This window comes from Terrapene carolina, unplaced genomic scaffold, assembly GCF_002925995.2.
Source record: "Terrapene carolina triunguis isolate 2854851 unplaced genomic scaffold, T_m_triunguis-2.0 Scaffold58, whole genome shotgun sequence".
NCBI lineage: Eukaryota > Metazoa > Chordata > Testudines > Emydidae > Terrapene > Terrapene triunguis.
The window spans coordinates 83,913,789-83,934,850 of record NW_020664409.1 but is presented as its reverse complement, the minus strand read 5'-3'; the positions used below and the strand labels follow the sequence as shown (position 1 = coordinate 83,934,850).

General features: G+C 44.9%; 1 protein-coding gene across 4 annotated transcripts; it reads left to right on the top strand.

Annotated features, from left to right (window-relative positions):
* Positions 1–12,552: 12,552 nt before the first annotated feature.
* Positions 12,553–20,752, top strand: TMEM74 (transmembrane protein 74). Of its 4 annotated transcripts, none has more exons than XM_024194766.2 (3): positions 12,553–12,639; positions 13,565–14,366; positions 20,484–20,752. In XM_024194766.2, exons 2-3 carry the CDS (start codon positions 13,773–13,775, stop codon positions 20,658–20,660), a joined length of 771 nt encoding a protein of 256 aa, XP_024050534.2. In that variant the 5' UTR covers positions 12,553–12,639; positions 13,565–13,772; the 3' UTR covers positions 20,661–20,752. The 4 variants fall into 4 exon arrangements, with proteins under 4 accessions (XP_024050534.2, XP_024050533.2, XP_024050531.2 ...); XM_024194765.2 differs by having other exon boundaries at positions 13,565–14,500; XM_024194763.2 differs by lacking the exon at positions 20,484–20,752 and having other exon boundaries at positions 13,565–14,748.
* The last annotated feature ends 310 nt before the right edge of the window (positions 20,753–21,062 follow it).

Sequence of the window (21,062 nt, the reverse complement as noted above, 5' to 3'; positions counted from 1 at the left end):
CACCTACTTTCATCAGAATGCCAGAGGGAAAGAGCAAAAAGTTGCCTGCAGTAAAGACACATGAGAACATGAACTGCATTTATTTCTTAAAAAGAGAACTGAGTGAATAGAAACATGTCTGATAAGAAGAGAGAACACTGACATTAAAGATAATTTATAAGCCTTAACAGTGGAAGTGTTAAATACTCAGAAGCTCTGCGGGGCTCTGGTCTGCATGACTGCCACTGATTTTAATGGGAGTCATATTTAAAAACCTCATGTTCCATTTTCAAAATTTAGTGGACAAGTGGGACTTTTAAAGGTTTGAAAGCTCAGAAATATGGAAATAAACAGATTCATTCTTATCAAACCTCATTTGAGAAACAGGCAAGCAGAGTGAAGTCATAAACTTAGACATCAGAGATGGAAAAATCCCGATGGATAATCTGGCTCATCCGCCTTGGCCAGTTCAGCATTGTCCTTTATAGTATATTTTCTATAGTATAATTGGCTCAATCTAGTTTTAAATAGTTTAAGAAGTATGGATGTATCCAGCTCCCTTGAAAGACTCTTTAACAGAGTTCACTGTTAGGACCTGTTTTCCTGATAAACTTTCCTTTTCCTTTTCTTTAGTTAGAGGCTCTTTTGCTAAAGAATTCCTTTCCCTTGCTGGTTGCAGCCTTCAAATATTTGTAAAGATAACATACTATGGTGGAACCATGCTGCTATCAGGGTTTAATGGATCGGGCAATTGAGAGGCAATGAGGAGAACTGGGGTGAAATCCTGGTCCCATTGAAGTCAATGGCAAAACTCTCACAATAAGGCCAGGATTTCATCCATGGGATGAGATTTTGTGCTGCATCTCTAAGGCACAGCACAGAACTCTCAAGGGGGTGGGGGAGCCATGCTTTGTGCCCTTCTCTTTCTAGACTGCTCTGGGAGCTGGAGAGGGCCCTGGCATAACTTAGCCCTCAGGCCCTGTTTAAGTTACAGCAGCTGTTCTCCCCTGACCTGTGGACCACAATGCTACTTGGAATCTCCCCAATCCATGCTGCAGCCCTACGCCAGGGCTTACAAAGAGGTCTCAGAAGTCAACCTTGTGGCTGTCCATTACAGTGCCAGTCCAGGAAAGCCTCCCTTTGAGGGAGACAAGGATTTTAGGTCCTTTTTACGCTGCCCCAGCCCTTCTACCTGGCATAAGAGGCTGGAGTTGGGGGTGAGGAATTCACCCCAGGCTTTAATCTCAGTGTGGTGCTGACTTACTGTTTGACCTTGGACAAATCACCTGAACTCTCTCTCTCTTTGTATCTGTTTCCCCATCTGTAGAATGGGAATAATGATGCTTTCCCATCTCCTTAAGATGCTTTGAAAGCTATCGAAAAATATTACACAAAGAAAAAGTATTATTTTATTATTTAGTTCTTTTAATACAGACACATTAGAATATATTTTTCAGCGTTATTTTCTATAATGTGAGCACAGCTTCAGTAGTTAACAGTAGTCCTCAAACACTTTGCTGAAAGTATACAAATCTTTGTCTAATGTCCGTGATAACTCCTATAAAACCTCATTCTGTCACCAGCAATATATATTTTACTAAAAGCTGTGTGTCCTTGGCTTGTCAGAACTGCTGCCTTCATTTTCTTCTTTCACCCATAGTTTTATGTGTACGAAGCGGTAGAAGTATTACAGGAGCCATAAGTAATTAATTTTTTTCCAGATTCAATGTATAGAAAAATCACTGCAAACAGCTATTATTTCATAACATGTCCTGTTGTTTTGTTTACTAAGCTGTCTTCCTCCTTTAAATTCCTTACAGCCTACTTTAATGTTGCTTGTTAGTTGGTTTATTACTATCCTTTCCCTTTCTTTTGATGCCACTTGTTTTCAGGTGTGTTTCCTTGTCATGTAGCCTAACATCTCCTTTTCTTTGTTTATCACCTTTATATTACTCTAGTCTGTAATATGCATTCTGCATCCTCTGCTGGACATGCAGTTGACTAAACTGTTTGCAGATTTAATAAGCAAGTATTGGAGATGTATCCATAGTAAAAGTGAATGTGTGATGCGAACCACCAATTTTTGTGTGAGTGAACATCATGGTGATGAGAATATCCATCCTTGAGTGTGTCTGGAAAATGTAGTTACTCATGTAGTGTCGTGTCATGTACTACTCATGTCATGTAGTGAATCATGACACTTATGAGTGTGCATGATGTGTAGCAACCAGAGCTGGACTGATGCAGTCCAGGTCCCTAGGCAAAACCCCTTCATCCACGCCCATGTCAGAGACCTCTTTTCCATGCAGTGACCGCTGTGGTGACGACACAGGAAAGGAAATAGAGCACCAGGTTTGTGGTAGCTAGAGAGCTTCACAAGCTTCAAGCCAAAAAGCCTCAAGCCAAAAGCCTCCCAGGAAAACTTTTCCTGGGGTTTTTATTCTTCTCCTTACTTTGTTTACAACTCTTCTTAGTGGTTACATTCTTGTGCATGAAGAAAACATGCAATGTACAATTACATAAGATAGCAAACCCATCTCTTGTGCATGTGAACACCAGCTGCGAGGGTAGGAATCAAATCAGCCAAATAAGTTTTCCCAAACACAGACGCTGGGTTGAAGGTCACTCCTGCCTCGTTGCCATGGGAGCAGTTTGCCGCGCCCGTGGGCTGGCGATTCGGGAGCTATGCATTCCTACAGACCGTGACAATGAGCTCCCCTTCCCCTCCTAGCAAGGCAGGAATAGACTCTTATCCCCCATGAGCGGCAGTTGGGTCTCCTCTCCCCTTGGAAGGAACAGGGGTCTTTACTCCCAGCAGGCATGGGTGACACCTGGAGGGCCTCTAGTATTTACTCCCGCTGCTGGAGTAAATATCTGCTTGGGTGGGTTGACCAAAGCTCTGCTGGAATGGTGTTCTCAGGGTTTCCCAGAGTATGTTTACATTGCAGCTGGGAGTGAGCCTCCAAGCCTCTCTAAACAGGCTTGTGCTAGCTGGGCTCAAGATAGCATGCTAAAAATAGCAGTGTGGAGGTTGCAGCTCCAGTGAAGACTTGAGCTAGCCACCAGAGCTCAGACCCACAGGGGCGGTCGATGAGCTTAAGAGCCGGAGTTGTGGCCAAGCCATAATGTCCTCCAGGCAGCTATCTTTAGCTCTCCGGCTCTAGCATGAGTCTGTCCACCTGGGCTGGGAGACTCGCTTCCAGTTGAAGTGTAGACATACCACACGAGCCAAGTGGATCTTGCAGTAACACCCCAATGAGATGCATGGGGCAGTTCACACCTCTCAGAGCCAGTGCAAATGGACTTAGCTCTGTTACTAGTACTGTGTCATCAGCTGTTCCCTGAACAGGCCTTTGCACACCTCAGCTATTTTAGGCCTGGCCTACTCTACAAAGTTAGGTCTACCTACTACATCACCCACGGTTCATGCCACTTCCAGTGTAGTTGAGCCGACCTAAGCCCCAGTGTAGACACCTCTAGGTCGACAGGAGAATTCTTCAGTTGAGCTAGCTGCCTCCTCCTGAACTTACTACAGTGATGGAAGGATCTTTTCCATCACTGTAGTATGTGTCTACACTACAGCAGCACAGCTACATCCCTGCAGCTGCACCTCTGTAGTGTTTCTAGTGTAGACATATCCTGGCTTAAATACACACACTATGAATTCTATTGTGCACTTGTAGCCCAAGATCTACTGTGCTTCAACAGCAGCTGTGGGACCTACAAGTTGTGAACTGTAAACTGCAGCATGTTGGGAGAACTTCCTGGTTCCTGCCAGGATGTACCTTCTGCCCTCCCAGCAGGAAGTTTCAGCACTGACTGAAACTGGGAGCACGTAGCAGGCAAGCAGAGAGGAGGCTGCTGGACTGTAACCCTGTTCTATGCTGCTTTACGGAATAAAACCTTGTTCCTGGTGGTTTGTCTGAGTGAGTCTGGTCTGAGGTGAATACATGCTGACACACAACGCAGAGCACACAGAGGAGCCTCAGGCCCAGTTTCCCAAAGTTGTGTAAAAAGTCACAAGGCAGATTTTCCCTATCTTGAACAACCTCATACTGGGCCAGTGAATAGGAGTGGGGGCGACACGCTCAGAGCTGGGATGTTTGCAACTTTGGGGAAAGGATCGCATAAGGCGTTGAAATGACTAGACCTAAATGTGGTGTAAATTTCCATGTTCTCCTGTGTGGGTCCAAAATGCAGTGGCTCTTGGCAGTACCAAATGCTGTAGTGCCATTCAAAGGATGTACACAGGACTAACTGTTGCCTCTGCAAAAAGCAACAAGAAAAACAACTAAACCAGTAGTGAGAATTCATGGGACAGGTGATGAAAGCAGAAAGAAGGGTGTGAATGAAAGAAAAGTGTGGACAAAGGGCACCCTAGAAGCACAGAGCAGAAAGGCATGGGCTGTGTAAAATGGGTGTCTCCTCCCTCACGTAAAGGGCTGTATTCAAAGAAATACTTTGGTATAAAGCTAGATAGAGCTCCTGATCCAGGGCCCCCCACTTCCCATAGTGCCCTCATCACACAGGAAGTGCTCAGCACTTTATAGGATTAGGCCCCAATTAATCAGAGAGCAAATCCTGAACCTCGTCAGGGAGTTGCTTCCTCAGAATCCTTTTGTTGCCACATCTAACCTTCTTGGCAGCAAAAATGCCTTATCTTGCAAATTTCAGGACAAATCCTGCTCCTGTCAATAGTGATTCTCTCATTGCCTATGGCAGGGATCGGCAACCTTGGCTCACAGCCCACCAGGGTAAGCACCCTGGCGGGCTAGACTAGTTTGTTTACCTGCTGTGTCCGCAAGTTCGGCTGATCGTGGCTCTCACTGGCCGCGGTTCGCTGCTCCAGGCCAATGGGGGCTGCGGGAAGCAGCGCGGGCCGTGTGCCAAAGGTTGCCGATCCCTGGCCTATGAAGAGTTAGATCAGAGCCTGCTTCCACAAATGTGGCCTCTCTCCAGCTCTCCTTGTTTAGCCCTCCCCTCTTCCTGATAACTAGTAGCTCTCTGGGCCAGATTTTTAGAGGTATTTAGGTGCTGAAAGATAGGCATCTAGTGGGATTTTCAAAAGCACCTATGTGCCTACGATCCACTAGATGCCCACCTGCATTTCACAGGTATCTAAATACCTTTCAAAATCTGGCCCTTAGCTCACACTGAAGTTAATGAGAGTTAGGTACCTAACATGCTTAGGCCCTTTTAAAAATCCCACTAGGTGCACATATGCATCTTTATGTGCTTACATACCTTTAAAAAATGGCTCTTTATCTTGATAGTGCTTCCTGATTTTAAGCCATTTATTCCATTCTGATCTATTCCCCTCTATCAGGAGCCCTAATTATCCACTTTCTCAGGCATAGGAAGCAGAAGCACTTAGCAAGGATTTAACTCCCTGTTTGACAGTTCTGGTGCAGCATTTCCCCCCCAGAAATATTTGCTTGTTGTGGGTTTTATTAATGCACGATGGATATACATTAGCGAGTACAACCAAAGAAGAACTAAATAGCATTTTTATCTGTTTTTGCTTTATGAACCAATAGCTCTATCACAGTACTGTGTTTTAAACACCTAGCAATGCCTGACACTTCTTTGAGTAGGGAGATGTCCAAATATTTGTTTGGTATCATAAATACTGATGTCCTCTAAGCACAAAAATTGCATCACTTTATTCTCTCTCAGTGTATGCAATAGTCTTATTTTCCATCTTCAGAATTTTTTGCAGTCTTTAATATAGTCTTGACAATCCTATACATAAATCTTGACATTTCTTTTCTAGTTGTTAAATGTTTCTCACTAAGCCTTGTTATTGCCTCCCTGGCCAATTTAACACACCTAATAATACAAGGAGTTCGATGCAAAAGGAACAAACAAAAAGCCATGGGATGGCTTCTATATTATGCTCCAATCTCTTTATGCTGCACCAATCTGTGGGAACTCCCTATGGGGGAAATACCTCTGGCATGTTTCCTGGTGATGCAGAGCAGGTGGAATACTCATACAGCAGCTCCTCTCAAAGTCAGGGCACAGGCAGCATTCTGGGCAGGCGGTGCATGTGATCAGAGTGTGCTTCACTCTGGCTATTCTTGGCTGTGGACTGGCTCTTCGGGAGCTGCTACAACTTATGTTCATGGTATACACCAATGTCCCCTCTAAATTTCTTTTGAACTGAGTGGACTACTAATGCCGCTGAGCTCTACATTTTTGTTCTTGACAAGCTTTGTTCTCAGGGGGAAAAAAGATTGTTTGAACATAAGAACAGCCATACTGGGTCAGACCAATGGTCCATCTAGCCCTGTATTCTGTCTTTCGACAGTGGCCAATGCCAAGTGCTTCAGTGGGAAAGAACAGAACAGATAATCATCCCCTGTTGCCCATTCCCAGCTTCTGGCAAACAGAGGCTAGGGACACTTCAGTGCATGGTTTTGCATCCCTGAACTTATCTAGTTCTTTTTTGAACCCTGTTAGAGTCTTGGCTTTCACAACATCCTTTGGCAATGAGTTCCACAGGTTGACTGTGCATTGTGTGAAGAAATACTTTATTTTGTTTGTTTTAAACCTGCTGCCTATTAGGGGTCATTTGGTGACCCCTAATTCTTGTGTTATGAGAAGGAGTAATTAACACTTCCTTATTTACTTTCTCCACACCAGTCATGATTTTATAGACCTCTATCATATCCCACCCTTAGCCATCTATTTTCCAAGCTGGACAGTCCCAGTCTTAATAATCTCTCCTCATACAGAAGCTGTTCCATACCCCTAATCATTTTTGTTGCCCTTTTCTGTATCTTTTCCAATTCCAATATATCTTTTTTGATATGGGGCAACCAGATCTGCACACAGTATTCAAGATGTGGTCATACCATGGATTTATATAGAGGCAATATGATATTTTCTATCTTTTTAACTATCCCTTTCATAATGATTCCCAGCATTGTTTGCTTTTTTGACTGCTGCTGCACATTGAGTGGATGTTTTCAGAGAACTATCCACAATGACTCCAAGATCTCTTTCTTGAGTGGTAACAGCTAATTTAAACGCCATCCTTTTATATGTATAGTTGGGATTATGTTTTCCAATGTACATTACTTTGCATTTATCAACACTGAATTTCATCTGTCATTTTGTTGCCCAGTCACCCAGTTTTGTGAGATCCCTTTGTAACTCTTTGTAGTCGGCTTTGGACTTAACTATCTTGAGTAGTTTTGTATCATCTGCAAATTTTGCCATCTCACTGTTTACCCCTTTTCCCAGATCATTTATGAATATGTTGAATAGTTAGGGTTGCCAACTTTCTAATCGCACAAAACCCTACACCCCGCCCCCTTCCCCATCCCTTGCCCAAGGCTCTGCCCCCACTCACTCCATCCTTGCCTCTCCATTGCTCACTCTCCCCCACCCTCACTCACTTTCACCAGGCTGGGGCAGGGGTTGGGGTGTGTGGGGGGGAGTGAGGACTCCATCTAGGAGTGCGGGCTCTGGGGTGGGGCCAGGGACAAGGGGTTTGGGGTGCGGGAGAGGGCTCCTGCACTGGGGCAGGGAGTTGGGGTGCGGGAGGGGAGTGGGGCTCTGGGTGGGGCCAGAAATGAGTGGTTCAGGGTGCAAGAGAGGGCTCTGGGCTGGGGAAGGGGGTTGGAGTGCGGGGTGGGGTAAGGATTCTGGCTGGAGGTGCAGGCTCTGGGGTGGGGCTGGGGATGAGGGGTTTGGGGTGCAGGAGGGGCTCCAGGTTGGGGCAAAGGGTTGGGGTGGGAGGAGGAGGGCTCCAGCTGGGGATGTGGACTCTGGGATGGGGCCAGGGATGAGGGGGTTGGAGTGCAGAGGGGGCTCTGGGCTGGGGCAGGGTGTTAGGATGTGGGGTCCTGGAGGTGCTTATCACAGCTCCCAGGAAGCTGCCACCGGGTCCCTGCAGCCCCTAGATGCATGGATGACCAGGGAGGCGCTGCATGCTGCCCTCGCGCCTGCAGGCACCGCCCCTGCAGCTCCCTTTGGTTGTGGTACCCAGCCAATGGGAGCTGCGGAGCCAGCACTGGGATGGGGGCAGTGCACAGAGCCTCCCTGGCTGCCCATGTGTCTGGGTCTGCAGGGACCTGGCAGCGGCTTCCGGGAGCCTGCTTTAGCCCTGAGCCCCTGCTGCGCTGCCGACCAGATTTTTAACAGCCCAGTCAGTGTCCCTTTTTGACTGGGCATTCCAGTAGAAAACCGGATGCCTGGCAACCCTATGAATAGTACTGGTCCCAGTACAGACCCGTTGGGGACACTACTATTTAACAAGCAACACCTGTCCTCATGTCTCTGATTTCACAACCAGGGCTGCAGTAATTCCTGAACAGCAGCCACATGGTATTAACTCATTAACCAGAAATGAAGCAAAAGGTAACTCTAAATATTGTACCCATCCTGCAGGTCTGAGCTGTTCTCATCTTATTAAGTCATCCCAGGAAGTATCTTATGAAACAAACACAAGAGGTCAGAAATATTGCATTTTTAAAAAGTGTACTGCATTTTTAGTGACATTTCAGTAGTACATGTTTGCACTGTTGTAGCCGTGTTGGTCCCAGGATATGAGAGAGATAAGGTAGGTGAGGTAATATTTTTTACTGGACCAACTTCTGCTGGTAGAGGATACAAGATTTCTAGCTACGCAGAGCTCTTCTTCAGTTCTGGGGAAGGAAGCAGAGTGTCTGAGCTAAATACAAGTTGGGACAGATTGTTAAGCAGACGGGGTAACACGTGGGACATGGTCACTTGAAATGAAATGGGCAGTTGAGGGTTAGATTGTTATGCATAAATGGTTTGAAGTGGGAAATTAAGAGTAGCAGGCAGTGATTTTATATATATCCATACATATGGACAAAACTTCCAACACTGCAGGCATACAGTGGTGGGACCATGTGCTGTGGGAAGGGATTTCAGGGTTTTTCTCCCTCTGCTCTACATCCAGACCTTCTCCCCTCCCCCGAGGGTCCCTAGGAGGGAGTTGCCATTGCAGGCCGGAGCAGGCAGGAGCGCAGGGACCAGGCACCCCTGCCCAGCATCAGCAGCAGCACAGGTTCCCTCTTCCCCCGTCTCTCCCTCTGTGCTGCTGGGCTACTAGGGGTTCATTTCAGTACTACCAGCCCTCAGATGCTACTGCACAGCTGGCTCCCTGCACCCCAGGATAGCAACTGCCTTCCCCATTCTGCTTCTTAACCCTCCCTGCTGGCTATGGCTTCCCATGGCACTAAGAGGAGCTGCTGCGGGTTCCAGCATGAGGGCCAAGCAGGCAAAGTGAGACCAGATGCTGGCTGAGCTCCCTCCAGAGCTCCTGCCTCTCCCACCCCTTTCCTTGCCCCTTCCTGCTGGCTTGAGGCTTCTGGACAGTCCCTGGTGCGGATAGGAACTGTGTGGGCGAGTGGGGAGACTGGCTGCACTCTGAGCCACATGAGATGCACAGTAGTTACCAGATTGCTGTACAGCCATGCATGTACACAGCTTAAGGGATCGTTGGTATACACACAGAGAAGTTAGATAAAAAAAACATTAAAAGCCCACCAAAAGCCCCAACGTTTCCCTGGGAAGTGACCAAGAAACCATAGTCAAGAATCTAAATTGACTTCATGGGGCCCTTTCAGGGAAAAAACTTTCTGTCTGCAGTAGACTCTTTCTTGAAATGGCTCGAAGTGTTCTTTGTCTCATCACAAATGCCTACTGCAATGATCACTGCTCAACGTCAAATGTTCACAACTCATGGGTTACCAGATACTGTTCTGTCGTGTCTAACAGAACTGCTTTTATCTCTGATGAGTTCAAGGACTTCACCAAAAGCAATCTCATTCAAGCTGTCATGATTGCACCACGCTGCCCCAAGCAAATGGTCAGGCTAAATGGATGGTGCAGACAACCAAAGATGCCATAATGAGGCTCATTGAAGGAGACTGGCCGACAAGAATTGCTAGGTTCCTCATCACTCAACATGTCACTCCATGCCCAACTACCAGAGCTAGCCCAGCTGAGCTACTTATGGGACGACGTCTTAAGACATGCTTCAACTGTCTCAACCCCAACCTATCTGAGAAATTGCAATGCAAGCAGGATCAGGCTTCAAATTCCTCCGTCATCATCTACCCTGCTTTCCTTCACATCACAAGAAATTTGCTAGAAGTTACAGAGCTGGGCCATGGTGGGTTACTTCAACAATCATCAAGGTCACTGGTCTCATCTCATACAAGGTCCAACTGACAAGTTTGGCATCGCCACATCAACCAGCTGAGAAGATGCTCATCTCTGAGCAATGTTACTCCAGAGGAGCCTTCAGATATCTAGGTATCCTCTAGAGCAAACCATCGATTCTTCATTACCACCTCCAGTCTCTGACACTCAGGGCCGGCTCCAGGGTTTTTGCCGCCCCAAGTGGCAGGAAAAAAAAAAAAGCCGCGATCGTGATCAGCGGTAGCTCCCCCGCGCCGCTTTCTTCTTCGGCGGAAAGTCCTTCCGTCCGAGAGGGACCAAGGGACCCGCCGCCGAATTGCCACTGAAGAGCCGAATGTGCTGCCCCTTCCCCTTGGCCGCCCCAAGCACCTGCTTGCTGGGCTGGTGCCTGGAGCCGGCCCTGCTGACACTACAAGCTCATCGAAGCTGCTTCTCAAAGGGGACAACACTCCTGTCTCTCCAGGGGTTCATGCTGAATCACAGTCACCAAAGACACCGGCCCTGCCAAGCATCCTAGAGATACCACAGTGCAGGTGAGAACACCCAGGATGGCTGGACGAGTATTTTGCCTAATGTGTTATGTGTGCATAAGGGGTGCTGTAGTTTTATGTAGGGGAATGCACTCACCAGGGGCACTGCTGTTAGTAACCACGAGTTGTTGTCTAGAGAGGAAGGGAATTGCTCAGAGTTCAGTTCAGCTTCCTCCTTGCTTGGGGGCAATTCATCTGTGGTTTTCCTGTTAGTGACAAAAACAAAATAAGAGAATTCATTGTTACAGCTCACTGTGAGTGATTCACATGTGTTCCTCACCACACAGATACAACAGTAGCACTACTTTATTTTTTATAATTCAGAATGATAACACACAAGAGCCTCTAAACAGAGGATGACACAGCTGACTGCTCCCTCAAGCATAGAGGCAAAATTAATCAGCCTGACTGCTGAAAGACTCAGATCACGGAGTCCCTAGTCTGCAAGTTGGACCAGGAAACCCCTTACAAATCTAAGTTTTCAATTCACCACACAGCGGAGCATAGGTTGCTCTGATTTGCACCAGGGCTGGTCAGGCAAAAACCACTGCTGAGACTATGAGAGCTGCACAGGAGGCTTTAAATCACGTATACATTCCATCCCTACTGAGCACAGTTTGGCCAGAATGGAGAATCCAGTCCTCTGTGTTGTCAGTCTATTGCATTTGGATGCAGTAGTAGATTCCTACAGCTAGGCCTAGTTATCTCTTTAAAGCAGATTATTTTTTTATCCAGGCTATTATTGTGCTACCATCATAAGTCTCATTATATGTCCATTGGTCCCGTCTCTTACTCCATGTTGCCCTTTCTGTGTGACAAATGTTGCTTACTTCCCATCCTCGCTTGATTAATCTTTTAACCAGCTGTATTTGTGTGTGCAGACTATGTGTTGCTATGCATTCTGCTTTCCACCTCCACACCTCAGATCTTTCACCACAATAATTTATATTCTTTAAAAAAAATATGCTGTTAGCCCTTTACTAGCCACAGCCACCAAAGTGGGAACCAGAAACAACATCAAGGGCTGGGCTGCAGTTTTGCCATATAACCTGTGCATAGGGTGGCGGTGATGCACTGCATCAGAAGTGACTCAGAGAAGGAATTGTGCCTCAGAAAGGCATGATTCCCTCCCTGTTTCCCCCCTTGCTCCAGGGAAGAATAATATATTATTTGTCCATACCAGCAACACAGGTTGGTGCATGATGGGGCAGTCATGATGGGTGGGACTGTCCTTTACCCTGAGACAGAGAGTGTGTAACCAAGAGGTAACCATGTCTGTCAGAGCATCACTAACGCTTGCGATTTTATCATGAGTCCTATGATATTTGCTGTTTTTCTTAACGTCTCAGCTCTGGGAGTCCTTTCTAGCCCTCTTGGCTGTGGAGAAAAGCTTGAAACATGAACCCCAAGGGCTCAAACCCCCACAGGAACCCAACCTTTACTTTCTTATTTTTAATCTCATGATTTTTAAATCTCATAAGACTCACGATTGTTGAGTGCTTGGGTTTTGGTAATACTGCTACCCACAGGAATATTATTGAATGAGTGGGAGACCCCCCAGCCCACACTGAAACCTAGAGGAACATTTTGGAGCAGAAAAGTGGAAAAAGTGACTCATTGCTGTTGTTACTTAAACAGGGAGGACTGAGTAAATGGCTAGTGTGTGGTTTAAATTGAACAGAACCCATTCCCTCATCCTCTCTCTTGCCTCACTGCAGGCAGACAGAATAGTCCCTTTGTATAAAGACTACATCTCCCAGAAGGCAGCTTGGGTGCCCCTCCCAGCCGGCACGCTCTCTCCTCTTCTCCCACCCCTTCCCCAACCTCCGGCAGAGGCAGCAGGACGGTGGAGCGTGGAGGGCTACAAGTGCTTCTCTATTAGACTTTCATACAGCAGCCTAGGAAATGCAACAATCATCTGTCAAATGGATGCAAACATAAGAGAGAGGTATGTGCGCCGGGAATATGGGCATTCTGCAGGGAAGATGAGCTGCTGCCTGTGCAATGGGGCTGGGTTATCATGTCTGCACTTGGCAGTTAAAACCCTAAAGGACAGTACATCTAAAAAGATGCTTTTTAGCCCTTTATCAGTTGTGTCACCCAAATATACTTGAATCCAAATACTATTTGTGATTATGTAGCTTGCGTTTTATAACTCAGCAGATTCCTGCTTGGACAGTGCAAAGCCCCATGATTGAGCACTGTCCAGTAGAGATTTTTTTTAAAAACCTATGTATATTTAGTCTGTAACAGAAATTTCTTTAACAAACAGGGCATTTGGTTTCAAGTTTTTTTTTCTTTTTATAATTAATTAATTAATTGTAGATGGAGAAGTAACATCCGTCTTTGAGTCATCAGTCTTTGAGGCATAATTTCATTCCAAATGCTCTTAATCAAACTGGAGATCTGCTATAGGAAAGCACTGCTTTCCCCCTGGGATTATCAGATTTCCACCAGAGAATATAGATCGTGGATTACTGAGCTACATGGGATTTGCCTGTATCTTTCTAATTACTCTGTGAATTTGAATTTAGGCTTCCTTTAAAAAAAAAAAAAAGAAAAGAAGTTGTTTGCTTTTTATAAATAAAATGATAACTCTGTGCTCTTACATTTTTATTGGTGGTAACTATGATTATCCTTTTTATTTTAGATGGCTTATTGCCTTAATTGGATATTGGTGTCAAAGGTTGATTAGAGTCCCTAATAGATTTTGGATCTGCAAGAGGATTGCAGTTTTAAATGCTTGATTAAAACAATCGCATTTGCTATTTTCCCCTTGAACAGTTGTGAGAGGAAGAATAATGTATGATGTTTGTTACTTTCCTATTGGTTTCTTAATGCATCATGAGACGTGTTTATTTTTCCCCTTGCAGACTGAAAAGAAATACATGTCAGAGGAAATTCGTTTAATCATTTAGCAACTGAAACAAGCCGTATCCCTAGCAAAATATTGGTTAAAGGATAGAAGATCGCTTTGAGGCAACAGCTCATGTACCATGATAACGCTTGATTGTATTATTGACAGAGTTTCCTGAAGCATGGCTTAGATTAGAAGCCGTGGCTTGCTAGAGAGGAGTTCTGATGGCTTGTATGGAGCTTCTGTACCTCACCAAGAAAGGTAGGCGATCAGATCTGTGCAACAATGTGGACTGGAGTTTGCAAGCCCCTCCCTATGAACAGCAGAGTGATGGGGATGATATGGGGGCTAGAACAGCAGCTGCGGTGGCAGCTCTCTGCTGCGATAGGCACTGCAAGTCTACACAAAGGGCAGCCACAGCAGGTCCCACCCAGGCACCCCTTTCCTCCACTCCTACCCCCTCCTTCTCCTGGCAGCATGCAGCAGCATCAAGCAGCACCCAGCCCTGCTGCCAGCCAGCTCACTTGGATGGAGAAGAGGAAGCAGAAAAGAAGAGAGCCTGTTGCTGTGCCCAGGAACTGGAGACATCGTTTACTTATAGGGATGAAAATGTCAATCTGGAGCATACGAGAAACGCCCCTTCTCCTGTGAAGAGTTGCTGCCAGGTTCCCCCTGCCCAGCATAGCTCCTCTACAGAGATCGCACCCGATTGGGCTCATGATCCTACCTCCCTGATCTCTGAGGAAGATGATACTGGATCAGAAGCTGGTTCAGGGAAATCTATAGACTATGGGTTCATTAGTGCCATCTTGTTCCTGGTTAGTGGGATTTTGCTCGTTATTATTTCCTATGTGGTACCCAGAGATGTGACTGTGGATCCTAACACTGTAGCAGCCAGGGAGATGGAGCGACTGGAGAATGAGAGCGCTAGAATCGGGGCTCACTTGGATAGGTGTGTGATCGCTGGGCTGTGTCTCTTAACTCTGGGGGGTGTGGTGCTGTCCAGTTTATTAATGATGTCTATGTGGAAAGGGGAGCTGTACAGGAGGAATAGATTTGCATCCTCCCAGGAATCTGCAAAGCTGTATGGTTCTTTCAATTTTAGAATGAAATCCAGCACAAATGATAATACACTAGAGTTATCATTAGTAGAAGAAGATGCATTTGCCATAGATAATTAGCATGGTCATGATTTTTAAGGCAGTATTTCTACAGGAAAATATGTTCTATTAAAGAAAACAAATACAGCTAAAGATAGGTAGTAATGCAGTTTAATTGCCTGGCAATAAATGTCTTTCCTTAAACTCTGTAACTGAATGTTTGCATTATAAGGGGAAACCTGCTAGGGATAATATAATCAATATCAATGACACTTTCTTATTTAAACCATTGAATAAAAATAAATTTCTGATAACCAGGTTCCCCAAATCTCCTTTATCCTGTTTTTAAAATATTTCCCCCTATTTAATTTCTTAGTACCCCAATACAAAACACTACCATCCTGCCATGTTTGAAAGCTGTTAATTATTACAGCCTACATGAGGATTATTAACAGTCTGCTTGGTAATATATTAAGGGAGAGACCAAATCTTGCATTTAATCCCAGCAATTAAGGGTGACAGTCTCTTATACTTTCTTTTTAAAACTGACCCCTTTTTTTCCTGACATGAAAGCCCAGAAAATACCAGTAGTTCACCATGTATTCATTGAAAACACAGATGTCTAATTTAGAATTCTCCACCTTCTAATTCACAAACATTCAATTATCTCCAAGTAATTGTATAATCAGCGATGATTATTAAAAATGTGAAGTATGGGTGTGGCGCAGGGGAGTGAATAGCTCAGGGCATGGGTAATAGGAGAAAAAGGGCCTTTCACCTCTATGTCAGCAGTTCAATTTCACTCCAGATTGGCAGGGACTGAAAATAGTTAACTTGTGATGGCTCTTTGTGAAATAAGTCTAGTTCCAAATGGACAGATGTCGGGGTAGAAAAACTGCCATAAATTGACACCAATTGACCTCCTTGTTGGGAGTCTCAAAGAAGCCAAAGATTGAAAGAGGATGAAGACGGAAACCTCTCTTGCAACAGAGGTTTGAAGCAAGTTGCAGGGCTGTGCTTGTGCTGAGGTTCTCTGTGTTCTCTTGAAAAATAGATTTTAATCCACTGAGGCTGCCAACTCTGCACCTTTCACAACCAGAGAAAAAAGAAAAGGGGGCTGCATTCTACATGGGTCAGCGCAATAGCGTTCTGTGCTCCACCAATCAGCAACCTACTTGATTTTTTTAAAATATAGACTTCTATAAATAATTGTCAGAAAATAAAGGTTAGATACCTACCAATCAGACTGCCTGGCACTGACTTCATACAGTGTAGTAGCTGGTCAAAGAAAGGTGATGTTATCAGTGAAGTCTATGTAGCACAATGGCCAGCGATTAAATGCTGAGGGAATATATTTGGATGTCTGACATCTTCAATGGAATGCTAAAATAGATGTGTTTTTGTAACTTTTGTTTTGAGGGAAAAAAATGAAAAATGTTGTTGGTCCGTAGTATGATTTCTTAATATACACTGGTTAGGTATGAGCTGATCCACTGGCAAGACGGAAGAGCGGCTAAGGGATCTATTTGCACTGTCCCTGACATTTTGGCCATGGAGTTTTAATAGACATTCATAGCTTGACTGCCACAGTATTGCCTGCCCCAAGCATTAAAAAATCATGAATCAGCCCTCTTCCCCCCCCCCCCCCCAAAATCATGAGATTGGTTTAAAAAGTGAGGATTTTATTTTAAATATTTGAGGGATTTTATTTGCCTTCTAGGATTTGAGCCTTTAGGGTGCCTTCAAGTCACATTTTCAAGCTTCTCTCCGCAGCCATGAGGGACAGAAACTTACTTTCTTTTTTGAGTGAAAGTGGAGATTCTCATGAAAACACTTGACTCCAGGAGCTAGGGCTGGAAGAAAAACACCAAATAGCTTGAGACTCCTGACAAAATAACCAGAGAGCTGGCAACACTCTGAGTGCTATAGTTCTTGTCTTGGGCCTGATTCTCCATCGCCTTGCACTTTGTGATTTTTGCACTGGTGTAAATGACTGTAATAATACCTAGCTCTTATAGAGCTCTTCCTCCCTAGATCTTAGTGTGCTTTACGGAGGAGGGCAATATCATTATCCCTATTTTACAGATGGGGAAACTGAGGCACAGGGTGTTGACGTGATTTGCTCAAGGTCACCCAGAAAAGCAGGGACAGGGCTGGAAATTGAATGCTGGTCTCCTAAGTCCCATTCCAGCATGCTGTTCACTAAACCACTCAGTCTGTCCTCCACAGGTTCAGAGTAACAGAGAATCAGCCCCTCCTTGTCTGATTCTGGAGTCTAAGATTTTACATTGTCACCTCAGAGTCTGGCCAACAGGCTGTCAATTCTCAGTCTTGCATAACTAGTGAAGATCATGAATGCACCCCTTTGCTCTCACACGGAGAGTAACCCACACTGTCTTTGCAGAGCATGTTCAGAGTAAATATCTGCTTTGAAACACAAGGTGCTCTTATAAGCAGATTGACAACAGTTTGTGACTCAAAGCAGGAAAGGGGGAAAATACACGTGAACTGTGCTCTGCTAATGGGCCTTCTCAGGCTCTGAATAAGTATGTCTGGGGATCAGCTTGTCTTCTATGGTCTTTCTTTTAATTCTGTCCCATGTGACTGGAGGGAGGTTTAATTCAATATGAAAGGTATGCAAATCTGTTCCTTTGCACCTCTATTTTGGTGGGCATTGGGAGGGCATAATGAGGGAAAACACTGAATAACCTATTGTCAGCTGGCCTATTATGCCTTTCCGTCTGGCTGATTACTTCATAAGACAAATGCCGGACTTGTGTTGGGCATTCACTCCTTTGTGGTTCAGATAGTCCTATGTGCTTGCTCTGGGATTCCCCTCATAAAAATGGGGCAGCATTTGTGCAGCTAATAGATTTGGACAGCCTAAGGAATCTATTCGAATTTCCAAGGTGTCCACTGAGGTAGCACCCAGAAGGATTAGAACACATTCCTATCTTCCGCTGTTTGCATATTGCGTATCTGTAAGGAATGTCATGTTGTACCGGTGCTTTAATGTTGGCCCTGTAGAGAGGTGGCATTTCAAGTCTCAAGCTATGCAGACTGCCTTTCTAAGGTGTTTCTACACTGCACACTAAGCCCAGGCTCTGACTCAGGGTTGAGCCCAAGTCCTTCCACCCAAATCTGTCTGGCTTGGGTCAGCAAGTACTCAGGACACCAGTCTTAGGACCCTGGTAGGAGGTGGGTGAGCGCCCGAGTCCCACTGTGACTCGGGTCCAAGTCCTGTTATTTTGCAGTGTGGACACGTGTCAAGCCTGAGTCAGAAGATCTGCGTAGTGCTGTCTGGATGCGCTAGAATGGCTATGAGACCCAGTCTAACAACTTTAAATCCAGGTTTACAATGCAGCTTGGATTCTCAAATATGGGCTTGGAAACACTGAGTCAACAAGCCTATGTCCCACAGACCCAGACTTAGCATGCAGTGTAGACTTATCCCTAGTTCATTGCTTGGCACTTATGGGAGCAGATATAACGCAATTGTAACGAATGCATGAAGGGAGGAGTGTGTGTGTGTGTTTGAGGAGCTTGCATTCCTACAGCCATGTGGATGTGCCATCATTAATCCAGTTCTTATCAGGATTAATTTTCTAAAATCAAAAATAACTCTCCTTACATGGAGGTAGAAGCTGTTTTGGCCCATTGGAATCTGGCAGAATGGTAAATGGAGTCACTGAGAATTATAAGACATAGAAGGAGGATTCTTCCCCTGCCCACCTCTTGCTCCAATCTGCAATAACCCATACTAGTAGCAGATAACTACCCAAACGGTGCTGACTCACAGTGATAGTTGGAGGTGTGGCATTCTGTCCGCCCCTGCCCTGCTGCTTAGGGATGGCCATGCGAGTAGTGTGGGCCCACAGGGCTCACTTACCCCTACGTGTCCAGACCCGAGGACCAGTGAAGCCTCACAGGGATGATGGGTGGAGGATTACTACTCCCCCTTATGCTGCTGAGTGAGCTTCTGAGGACATGATGTGGCCCTCATTGAGAAGCCTGAGCAGGCAGAGCCTAACCAGATTTCTTCTACTGTTATTTGTCCATAGATGTTGATAGGGTGAAGAAGCCTGTTTTGCCCACTGATGCTAGCCAATATAGCATGTCACACTGATGAGTCTGATGAGAGCCCTTAGACTGGAGAGGAGTCCAATTGGAAGTGCTGCACTCTGACTTTTCAATCTTACAGTTGAAAAGTCTAAAAGAAAAGCTGTAAATTTTGAGCTTGGATGGATATTTTTAAATTTATTTTTTAACTATACATATGTGTAAACTTGGAGTGCATATTATAATGGCAGGAGGATCTGAAAAAGATCAGCAATTTTTGAGGCTGTAAAGATCACACATTTTTGTAAGAACCGTGGCAGGCCTTATTGCAGATTATTAGCACTAGAAAAGAAAACACTCCCTTTACTGTCAGCATATTATTAAGTGAGACGTTTTCTGACACTTTGTAAAAGCATTTCACAGATCATGAGTGAATTATTTTAAAATGAACCCACAGGTTTTCCATGAATGTTTTAGGCAAAGAGAAGCCAACAAAATGGTCTCGGTATGCACCGCGCAATTGGGAGAAATCTGGAAATATAAATAATATAACCCATGTGGTTTTTTTTTGCTTTGGTGTTACTGTATAAAGGGGAGGGGAGGCTTCCAGAGAAGGAAATGCAGGGGGAGGTAGGAAACAAAACTATCCAGACTTTCCCCTGACCCCATATTGAGATACTTTGAGAGTAGATAGGCTGGAGGGGGTTGGTGATGATATAAATGAAGCCTGTCACTTCTAGATCTCTAGTTCTAGTACAGTACAGTATGGTAGTGACCCAACGGTTCCCAGTAGACAAATGCTCACATCACAAAAATAGCCACCACAATTGGCACCTTTGCAGGCAGACTCAGCAGAGGGTCCAAGGATTGGCTGGGAGAGGAGATTGAATTACCACCTCATTACAGACAGAAGGGATTTCTCCTGGTCTGATTTGAAGCACATTGATGAAGCAGCATGGGGGAAGCTTGCTCTCTTGTTGCCCATGCTGTACCTAATGTAGGGATTGACAGAAAACTTCATTCTTCAGGAATGTAAATCTGGCACTTTTCCTGAGGGCCAAATTGGTTAGGGTACGTCGACCCTGCAGTTAGAGGTGTGACTGCAGCGCACGTAGACATACTTGAGCTAGCTTTAATTTAGCTATCTCTGATACCAACAGAAGTGAAGCCATGTCAGCACAGACTTCATTGTGGGCTCGCCGCCTGAATATGTATCCAGGGTCCCGGGTGAGCTTGTATAGCATGTCCAGCAATCACCACCCAGATGTAGTATGGACATGCCCTAAGAGGGTAATAATTTACTCCTGGCCTATACCAGCAAGAAATTATGATGCCTGCTCTCCTGCTTCACCACGTGACACCTCAGCTGCGCTGGCCAGCTGCGGAGTGGAGCCAAGACTCTGCCTAGTCCAAGTTACTCCCCACCTACCTGCTTACTCCTGCATGCCCAGATCCAAGTAGCCTGTTTAAGGCATTAAGGAATTCTTTCTTTCCCTTAGTTCCCTGCGTGGGTGTGTGTGGTCCAGACCACGATCTAACCCTGAAAGTCTAAAAGGCGATTAACACAGAACTCATTAAAACATTAAATGGCCATTAAAACAGTCTCTTGCTGGTTTTTTAGCCCATCAGTTACAGACTTGTAACTAATACTAAACATTTGGAAACTGAATAACCCCTCTTCCCTCCACCCCTTAGACTATCACCAAAGAAAGGACTAACACAAAATGATCCTTAGTTCCATTATAAGTTTTGGTAACCCTATCTGTTTTTCCACAGACAACCAGCTTTACTGTCTCACTGCCATCCTCTACAGACAGAAGAATTAATTTTAAAATCTCTCCTAGGAATCTCTGTTGGGTTGTTGCTGTTTTTAATATGTTTACTGTTTTTAATCTTGATAATCCTTTTAAAAAACTGTCTGTAATAACCAGTGTTTACCAAACAGGAAAGTAACTGATTTAATTTTGTAAATCTGCATTTTGAACTGCTAAAGACAATGTTACAGTTATTGTGAGCTTTTCAGTAGTGCATCTGATGCCTTATTATAACAGTAATAGTGTTCTGTACAGCTGTAAAATAAAAAAAAATTGTATCATTAATCTTTTGTCTTTGCTGTGGTTTCTTCCCTTTGCTGAAACTGCATATAATAGTATTGTTTTCTCTCCATGCTGCCAAACACATCTGGTTAAAAGGATTATTTTCAGTAACATTCTTCCTTCACACCTCTATTTAATGCACGATCCCCATACTACTCAAGTCAATGGGAGTTATGTCCGTGATTTCACTGGAAGCGAAAGACATTTAAGCCCAGCACAAACAGAAGCAAACTGACATGTAACAGGGGTCATGCCTTGT

Excerpts from the sequence above, each read along its gene's own strand:
- TMEM74 (XM_024194763.2), top strand. The coding sequence starts at position 13,773 with ATGGCTTGTATGGAGCTTCTGTACCTCACCAAGAAAGGTAGGCGATCA.